Source organism: Lycium ferocissimum, chromosome 6 (assembly GCF_029784015.1).
Source record: "Lycium ferocissimum isolate CSIRO_LF1 chromosome 6, AGI_CSIRO_Lferr_CH_V1, whole genome shotgun sequence".
NCBI lineage: Eukaryota > Viridiplantae > Streptophyta > Magnoliopsida > Solanales > Solanaceae > Lycium > Lycium ferocissimum.
Window position 1 is genome coordinate 70,530,249 of NC_081347.1, and position 9,660 is coordinate 70,539,908.

At 34.9% G+C, this 9,660-nt stretch overlaps 3 protein-coding genes across 3 annotated transcripts in view; 1 reads left to right on the top strand and 2 right to left on the bottom strand.

The window, feature by feature from the left end:
• Nucleotides 1-634: 634 nt before the first annotated feature.
• On the top strand, nt 635-4,034 carry LOC132060271 (large ribosomal subunit protein eL42). Its single transcript, XM_059453226.1, has 4 exons — nt 635-780; nt 3,365-3,544; nt 3,651-3,725; nt 3,808-4,034. The coding sequence occupies exons 1-4, from the start codon at nt 778-780 to the stop codon at nt 3,865-3,867; spliced, it is 318 nt and encodes a 105-aa protein (XP_059309209.1). The 5' UTR covers nt 635-777; the 3' UTR covers nt 3,868-4,034.
• A 2,947-nt stretch (nt 4,035-6,981) lies between these two features.
• Nucleotides 6,982-8,252, bottom strand: LOC132060979 (uncharacterized). Its single transcript, XM_059453868.1, has 2 exons — nt 7,666-8,252; nt 6,982-7,582 (listed from the first exon to the last, which is right to left on the bottom strand). Exons 1-2 carry the CDS (start codon nt 8,107-8,109, stop codon nt 7,448-7,450), a joined length of 579 nt encoding a protein of 192 aa, XP_059309851.1. The 5' UTR covers nt 8,110-8,252; the 3' UTR covers nt 6,982-7,447.
• Nucleotides 8,253-8,256: 4 nt separating this feature from the next.
• Nucleotides 8,257-9,660, bottom strand: part of LOC132061605 (uncharacterized) — a 10,628-nt gene continuing 9,224 nt past the window's right edge. The window contains exon 6 of the mRNA XM_059454380.1: nt 8,257-9,569. Within this exon, the coding sequence (XP_059310363.1) occupies nt 8,257-9,569 (1,313 nt within the window). The remainder of the gene's footprint in view (nt 9,570-9,660) is intronic.

The window sequence follows — 9,660 nt, forward strand, 5'->3', positions numbered from 1 at the left end:
AAGACCAACAATTTGAGGGCCAAAAATTAAAGACCAGTGCTTTTGAAGGACATTCCGCGCAAAAAAATGTTTATTGCACAGATTCCCCTCCAAAATGCGTTGGTCTTTAACTTTTTAACCTTCAAATGGAGTAGTCTTTAATTTTTATTCTTTCGCAATAGAACATATGTCAACATATGGGACTTATGTTCTTTAAAGTCAAAAGTCATGCAGGATAACTTGTGGTATATTATAATGCGAAAATATAAATTTAGGACCGCGAAAAAGTTACTACTTCCTCTTTCTCAATTTATGTGATATAGTTCGAATTTCGAGAGTCAAATAAGAAAATCTTTAACCACGATTTATTCGTATGCCCTTGAAATATTTTAAATTATTAATTATTGTGACTTATAATACTTCTTATGTAGTTTATAAATATGTAAATTATTTTTTCAAAAAACTTAAAGATTGTATGTACGAATTTACAGTCTAAATAAAGAAGTTTAAATCCCAAAATTTGAATTGTATCACATAAATTGAAACGGAGGGAGTATTTGTTAGGAAGGTAAAAAAATTAAACACCAGCACAAAATAGGGACAAAAATGCAAATGACCCATAAATTTAAGCCCAAAATTACCATGGGTTGGTTATTAAAGGCAGCCCATAAGGCCATAAACTGTAATTATCTTTTGTCCAGCAAAAGCCCTAGCTATATAAACCTGATTTCTTCTTCCCTCATTTTGTAGGGTTTCTGGTCGCCATTACAGCAAAGTTCCTTTCCACCAATCACTACAATGGTAATTCCTTCTCTCTTTCTTTGTTAGTTCAAATTGTGCTCATTGTTGTATGTTGATTTACACACTTGTAAAATGAAAAGGTAATTATAGTTAAAATTAGTCGTAAAGTTGAACATATAACTGCCTTGCACAACTTGCTATAGCTGTTTAATTCCCAAAAAATTACTGCTATATACTTCCTCTGTTTTAATTTATGTGAACCCATTTTCTTATTAGTTCGTGTCAAAAAGAATGACCTTTTCTATATTGCAATAATTTATAGCTACACAGAATATATGTGATTCATTTTACCCCACAAGTTCAAAAGTATTTTCTACTTTCTTAAATTTCGTGCGAATGGGTTCACATAAATTGAAACGGAGGGAGTATAAAATAAAATAAAAATATCATTAGAACCAGTTACTTCAATATAAACTGTTATACTTGAAAGACACTAGAACAAATCAAACTTGCACTTTTTTGTGGTCAACAAAGTGAAAGTCTTCACTTCAAATTTCAATAGAGCAGATGTAGCAGACAGATTTCGTAGGGTTCGTGTAGCCGATTCCAGCTAAGTTTAGCTCCTGTTTGGCAATAGATTTTGGAGTTGAAACTTGAAACTTGAAAATTTGAGTTGTTGAAGTTGAAGTTGTGTTTGGACATGTATGAAAAAATTTGTAGTTTTGTGAGTGGAAGTGAAATTTCTCGAATAAACTGGCTCAGTTTTTGGAACTTGAAGATACATTTTCAAAATCTGATAGAGTAAAATTTCATGGCCAAACACTAGCTTAGAGTTAGGATTCGTTGATATAGCAACTAAGAAGAACAAAAAAAAGTAAAAAAACGAAGAAGAAATAAAATATGAGAAGTTGCAAATTTATATGGAAGCGCACCATAAATAACACATTTGGAGGGTTGGATGATGAGAATAAGAGGAATTGTGTAGAAAGAATAGTGATATGTTTGAGAAAAGAAAAATGGAAAGGTAATTATAGTAAAATTAGTGGTTTTTAAGAATGCTTTATTGGTTACAACGTGCCTATCTAGGTGCGTGCCACATCCGTCATGGTTGAGCAGAATGTAACAAACAGATTTCGGAGGGTTCAGGTAGCTGATTCCTACTAAGTTAGAGTTATGCTTCGTTGATATAGCTACTAAGAAGACCAGTGAAAAAAAAGAAGGAACAAAAATATGACAAGTTGCAACTTTATATGGAAGCAGACGGTAAACAATACATTGGAAGGTTGGAAGTTGAGAACAAGAGAAACGGAATAGAAATATTGTAGAAAGAACTGTAACATGTTTGAGAAAAGAAAAAATAAATGGGAATTAGAAAAGTTACCTTAGTTTGAGTATAATTAGCACCAATTCTCACCTCCCCTTAAGAATTGAAGAGTATTGCACCTCCTAAATTACAACCGTCCAAGGAATTACTTGGCCAGATAAACATGTCAAACTGTGCAATTTCGTCCAATCACGCAGATCCAATTCCTAGGTTGCTTTCCAAATATGCTGTAAAGAAAGTAAAGCCAATTACTTTGACCCTAATTATTTCCTTGTATGCTTTGGTGCTCCAGTCTTAATAAATCCAGAGCGATGAAATGTCCAAGATCATATACTTGCTGGGAAAAAGCGAAATCTCTTGGACTACACACAAAAATAAAGAGTTAAGAGTTGCTCTGGGTAGCACCTGCAACAGTATAGCTCTTGTTAGTATAGAACTATGATAATGTACCTTGCAGTGGTGTACACGGATATGGAGGATGATTAATTTCTTTGAATACATGACTTCTGGTTTTCATGTTTCTTCATTCTGTAATGTGATTTGAAAGTTCTCCTGTGTAGAAACGTAAATCTATCATCTGAGTTGTGGACGAGCATTCAGATGGTCACTCCAGTAGTAAAATTTCTTCGTTTTCTACTTATATTAGCTCAGTCAAGTTGATGCAGCTCCGTGAGATCTGGTGAAACTATTGTTTCGTTTTAATTGTTAGCCTGCAATTTCACGGACTGATTTGTCACACGCCTTCTCTGTTGATTGTTTTTTTTTTCCAAGTAACTCAGTTCTGAATTGTGATAAAAGTGATAGATGTCTATTAATTTGTTTTGATTTTTTTTTTTCAGTTTTGAGATTTATTGGCTCCTTACCTCCTTGCTTTCTATGAATTGTGAAAAATAAAAGTGAACTTATTTTAGATGTCTATTAATTTGTTTTGATGGTCTAATTGTAAATGAAGTGATTCAGTTTTGAGACTTATTGGCTCCTTACCTCCTTGCTTTCTATAAAGGAGTCAACCCACTTTTGTAACATGTTGCATCCTCTGGATGCTGTTAGTACTAAAATTCTATGTTACTGCATCCGAGAAATAATTGTGATAAACATCATATCATCTCACTCTGCATGCTCTAGATCACAGTTCCGGGTTGCTGGATCCTTTGGTCCGATATATTCATTTCTGTTATGGTATGTATGCATTTGGCCTGTGAATTGTGATTGCATATAAAGTAGTTACTATAAGATTTCCACATGGCTACCAGTTTTGTAAGTTGTTAACTGGTGTTGCGTAGGGTACGAGATTAATTTTCTTTGAACTTGAACTTGCAGGTGAACGTTCCAAAAACTAAGAAGACTTACTGCAAGTCAAAGGATTGCAAAAAGCACACCCTGCATAAGGTTACACAGTACAAGAAAGGAAAAGATAGCTTAGCAGCTCAAGGGAAGCGTCGTTATGATCGCAAGCAGTCTGGTTATGGTGGTCAGACAAAACCAGTCTTCCACAAGAAGGTAAAATAGAGATTTCACATTAACATTTGTTAGAAACTAATTCTGGTCAATAATGTTTTTTTCCCATGGTATTCATCTCATAAATCTATGTTCCACCAATACTTAGGCCAAAACTACCAAGAAGATTGTGCTAAGGCTGCAATGCCAGGGTTGCAAACATGTGTCACAGCACCCAATCAAGGTTTGTCATGGTTCTCAATCTTTCTGTTCATGATAGTTGTATTTGCCAATACTGAGATCCACTGTTGTTACCGACCTTGCAGAGATGCAAGCACTTTGAAATTGGTGGAGATAAGAAGGGAAAGGGAACTTCTCTCTTTTAAGTGGAGAATTCAGGGAGGTGGTGTCGTTCATTTTTGTATCGTGTTGTCCTTTTTTCTCAAGTGATGTAGCTCAACAACAGCGTTTCTTTTGCTTGATGAACAACTTACGTCTATCGCAAAATACTTTCATTTTGAGTTTTAAATTAAGATCTCAGCTGTTATTTTTATCCTTGCTTCTCTTTCAATTGCAATTGTGTAAAAAGTTTATGATCCTGTTATCTTTTGGATTGGAGTGGCAATGGTTCACTTATGTTTATAGCTTGACCAGGTAAAAGCGAAGCCTTTGTGCCATGGTGAAAAGCCCTGCTAATCCTATGTTAGCTCGACATGTTTCTACGTTGTCCCTATTTAGGTGTGTGTGTGGGCAAATATACATGGCAGTGGGCAAATATACATTATATTTGGTACTTAGGTTTGAGCCACTAAACCAAAGTTGTTGGTTTTTACTAATTTTACAATTAAGGATATAATCTCAATCATTTGGTACTATTCATTCTTACTTTCTTTAGATTGAACTCGTATAGGAAAATAACTTCTATTATTAAATATTTTTATTTCTCGTAATGCCTTCTTATTTCAAGGGTTCGCATTTCTACTTACAATTTTTTTTGATAACTAAACTGATATCATTATCAAAGTGAATAATGTAACAGTTCAGAAAAATGAATATTGTTGGAAACCAAGCCCCCTACAGCTGCCTAGCAATGTAGCAACCTTGCACCAAGAACTAATCCGGACAAATTATCAGTAGGGCTAAAAACTATATCAAACTGGATAGAAGCTGTGGTCCTCAGTTAAAGTAGTGAGTTTGACAACTTTCCTCGTTTTAATGTTGACTTCTTGAATTTCTTGCTTGATCAACCCGATAGTTGTCCACCTATTCAGGAAATCCTGAGATTTCTTTTTCTCCATGGAAGGTAGACAACAACAACTACTCTCATTCTATAGATCTCAACTGTGGGTTGTCTTTCTTTAGCATTTTGTTTAGCCCCATTTGAATTCATCATCTCATGTCACGGATACTCTCCTGATGTCAATCCATAACAATGGATTCTGTCAAACCAAGGCAGATACAGTACAAGCAAAAAATAGTTGAGGAATGCTTTCATTTTCCACCTCGTATAGTGAGCACTGCTGGGGTGTTGACACACCTCATCTAAACAATATGTCCCTTGTGTTGAGCCTACCTAAAGGAGCTAATCTTAAGATGAATATCCACCTAAGCAGCCCAATGTTGTTATATACCAGCTCCCTCCAACTAACTTTCTGAAATACTCCCCTCAGTTTCAAGTATAGTTGCTTGAGAAAAGGCCCAAAATCATACATTATCTTTGGCTTTAAACCAAAATCATACACTATCTTTCACCTGGAGCACTAATAGTCATCTATCTTTAATAAAGTGGTGCACTTTTGGTCATAACCCTAAACACCGTTATTTTCTTAACGGTGAGCCTCCTCATGTGCTTATAAGACGATTCTCTTTCCCAGCAACCATATTTCTCTACAAACCGATCAATGTTCTCTTGCTTCTCTTCGCCCATTCTTCCCCCAGTTTCTATAAACTAATTCACATATTCGTGAGACCTAGTGAAATCAGGTTTGGTCAAATTGGTTTTGTTGAAGAATGACAATAAAATGCAATCTTGTACATAAAAGCAATTGAGAATTGAAGATAGCTTTTGAATTTATTCTACATGGATGAGTAAGATCCCAAGGTTATGGGTAAGTGATCAAAATTAATGAGCTCTTTGATTCCAAAATTTATGTTGTGCAACTATAATGTTCTTTTTTTACCCCTTTTACCTGAATAATGTTGGTGGGAATTTGGTAATTTTGTATTTTCTGTGAATAATGCACTTTTCATCGCGATACACGCGTGACGTTTTTGGCTAAAACTTCCAGGAGTCTTGTTGCTCTTTTTTCAAAAAAAGAAACTAAGTTTCAATAATTATTCTAGATTTATTAGGTCTATGATAATCATTATCAAGATGCTAGCAGAGCCTTATATAAATATTGTTGCAACCGACTCTTTGGTATCGTTTTTATTTTTAAGCTTCTAGGCAGTGAAGTGTGGTAAAATCTCAAAGCTACAGTTAGAATGTGATCGAAATAGTACCCGTGTCCCTGCTGCTATATCTCATCATAAATGTGCTAATTTGGTATATCTATGAGATTAATTTTTAGTTGATATGAATACTTTTCCCAACCTGGGCAGTAATTTGTTGATACATACCATATCCTGTGTTTTCATCAGATTTCTCTACTGGATAAGTTCATTTAATTTTAGTAATGTCTCTCCTCCGAACATTTTGCAGAATTTCATGCTAAGTGTTTTGAGGCTTGGCTTACATCATGGAGACCTTTTGCCTTGTCTGTAAACGTGATTCAAGAACTATCACGATGATCCACCATCTCTATTTTTTCCCTTTTCCTGACATCATGGAGACGTTTTTCCTTTTGTCTTTACTATTGTCACTCTTTTTAGAGGCACAGCTCTGAAATGCAGCTAAATCTCATAAACAATGTTATTAAGTTTATGTAATTGAGTCCTCATGTTTGGAACTATTCCTAGCTACAAAAACTACCTTGAACATTTGATAATTATTTTGGATAACTAATGGAAAATCTCTTCAATTTGAGAAATGTTCTGATTGTTCCTTTACATATGAGTTTAGTACCTTGCTTGTTTATTTTGTACTTATTTTGTGTTTTACCTCTTGTAGATATCAAGATCATGCTGCTTGTAAAGATGCATAATCAAGGATGAATTAGAGGAAGAGCAAAAGATGGAGACAAAGATTGAGCTTTTCTACAGTTTGTCGGATTGAAGCTGAGATTGAAAATTTGAAATGAAACTAGGAAAAATTAACACCAATGAAAGCTCAGATTGAGAACTGAAAGAGGAAAAGATGAAGACCAGAAAGTCTTGATAGAGTTTCATTTGGTTAATAATGTTATGTTGCTTGTACTATTGTGGCATTTTGCTTGATGAACATCTTAAACCATAAAGACATAGTTGAATGTATCTTTTACTTTTTTATGTAATGAAATAAAGTTGTTGGCATAAAACTATATTCCATTGCAACTGATCATATACACATTTTAATGCATCGACATCAAAAAATTAATACTTCGAACAAATAAGATTTCAGCTTTTAATTCCAATGACAAAACAATTCCAGCAACATTTTTTTCATTACAGTAGCTAGTTTATCAGCTCAAAAAACCAGTAAAAACAACTAATGACAGTTTTCAGCATCAGCCAAAAAAATCAGCAAAAAACAGCCTTTTTACAGCTAAGACAGCAGCAAAATTCCAGCACCAGCTTCACAAATCAACTAGGACAGCAAAAAAATTCCAGCAGCAACTTACAAAACCAGCAATAACAACATCAAAATTCCTGCACAAGTTTAAAATATCAGCAAAGAACATAATAAATCACAGCACCAGAAAGACATCATAAGCTCACTTGAAAGTCAAAAAAAGAGCACCAAACGTCAACTAGAAAAATAGCATAAATGCACCCGCAAGTGTACACAAAGAACGAACCATTTTATCCACCCAAAAAAACGTTATAGCTTCAAAATGTAGGTCCATTTTGTTGAGTATATTGAGAATTTTCCCAAATAAAATCTGGTCCAATTTCTACTTCTTGTTGTCGCATTTGCTCATGTTCCATTGCTTCTTGTCCCTCTTCATCACATCTTCTTCTAACCTGAAAAATAATTATACATATAATTTATGTTAGTTTAAGCTTATTAAGTAAAAAAACAATTTTAATAGAAAAGTCAACATTACATGTAGCTTCTGACGAACTGAAGAGGTAGTTTCTGGTGGTACAATGTATTTGCAAGTCCTTATGTTGTGGCCAGGCTTGTGACATTTACTACAATCCAGTGATTTTTGTTTTCGTTTCATCTTTGTTCGACTTGCTCCAACTTCATCCTGTTCCTTTCTTCGCAATGTCTGTTTTCTTCCTTTCTTCTTTTTTCTTGTAATCCTTGGAGGTAAAGGAGGAACTTTACTCGACTTAGGCCACATTTGTGGCCCATTCATTGGTAGAATTGAATTCTCATAAATTTTTCTGTATATTTCTACCTTATAACAATCATGAACATAGTCAATAATATTATCCTTCTTAGCCCAAATTGCCGCAATAGCATGCTTGCAAGGGATTCCAGTGAGACTCCATTTTCTACAACTACAAGTTCTTTTCTCCAAGTCAACTGCCCAGTTGTCCATAACTGTAGCTCCTAAAATTTCATAGCTCCAGTGATTAGATTTCCTAGGAATATATTCAGCAGCTGCAACTTGATTTTTGTGTAATATATCCTTGATCCTAGGACAAACATCACCCAAATTCCATTTTTGCGCTTTTTCCCTATTAGCTTACATTCTAGCCATGAGTAGATACCTCAATTTCTCCAAAAGTGTGACAATTGGCTTGTCTCTAGCATCAAGTATCATGCTATTAAACACTTCACACAAATTATTTAGTAAGACGTCGCACTTAGCATATGAAGAGAAATGCGACCTAGACCACTCGCTAGGTTCTTTGTCATTTAACCAAGTAGCAGCATCAGGATCTAACTTTAAAATGTCTCGCATGCAATCATCAAATTTTCTCACAGTAGTAGCCTTTGCAGCAGCCCAAAGTGCATTTTTTAATGTGGAACCGCCAAAGCCGGCCTTTTTAAAATTATTATGAAGGTGTCTCACACAAAACCTATGACTAACATGAGGCAAAACTTCATTAAAAGCTTCAATAAGACCTTTTTGTTTGTCTGACATAAAGGTCCAACCATTCCCACGTATATTTAAATCAGTAGCCAAATGATTCAAAAACCAGACCCATGTCTCCTTGCTTTCCTTTTCAACAATTGCGTAGGCAACAGGAAAAATATTGTTATTACCATCCATACTAACTGCAGTTAACAATTGAGTGCCGTACATCAGACCCTTCAACCAACAACCATCCACGCCTAGTATTTTTCTACAACCTACAACAAAGCCAAGCTTGCAAGCAGCAAAACATGTATATATTCTCTGAAATCTTTGTGGCTCATTAGGAATTTCGTTATCAGTGAACTTCATGTAAATACTGCTGCCTGGATTTGACCTGTCAATTTCATTGCAATAATTCCACATCATCTTATATTGATCTTTAATGTCTCCATCAATTAAATCAATGGCCTTCATCTTAGCTCTTTTAGCCTGAGATAATGTCACATGAGCTCTTAGTTCAACGCTTACCCTATCCCTGAACTCAGAAACTTTCCAATCCCTATTTGATCCAATTTCTTTGAGGTACTTTCTTGCAATGAAAGTTGAAGTGATCGTTCCATTTTCGTGATGCCACTCCTTACAAGTATGTGTAGGATCATAAGTTCTAATCTGGAAAGCCTTGTCTCTTTGCATTTTAGAAGCTATGATTTCCCATTTGCACTCTGGATGATGTATACAAACTGCCTTCATTCGTAGACGATCATTCCTTGTCCACCGGATGTACTTTCCATTCTTAATTTCATGAGTTGCTACAGCATTCTTAAACTCATGCTTTGTCCCAAAGGTATATTCTAGAGCTAATACTGGATTATCTCCGTCGGTCTTTGGATTGAATTGAGGAAAGTTGAAACTTTCACTTTCAGAATCACTATGCAAACTATTAGTGTCTGAAGAATCCACACAGTCAGGATCCCCTTCTATATTGATAGACTATGTAATAATGCAAATATTGTAAATATTCCCTTCCTTATGTATTGTAATCGAGTCCCTGTAATTTAGGCTAGTATC

Bases quoted from the DNA above. Each gene is read 5' to 3' on its own strand.
- LOC132060271 (XM_059453226.1), top strand. The intron at 3,545-3,650 runs GTAAAATAGAGA...ACCAATACTTAG, and splicing joins AACCAGTCTTCCACAAGAAG to GCCAAAACTACCAAGAAGAT. The intron at 3,726-3,807 runs GTTTGTCATGGT...CCGACCTTGCAG, and splicing joins TGTCACAGCACCCAATCAAG to AGATGCAAGCACTTTGAAAT.
- LOC132060979 (XM_059453868.1), bottom strand. From the start codon at position 8,109: ATGGACAACTGGGCAGTTGACTTGGAGAAAAGAACTTGTAGTTGTAGA. The intron at 7,583-7,665 runs GTAATGTTGACT...ATTATTTTTCAG, and splicing joins CAGTTCGTCAGAAGCTACAT to GTTAGAAGAAGATGTGATGA.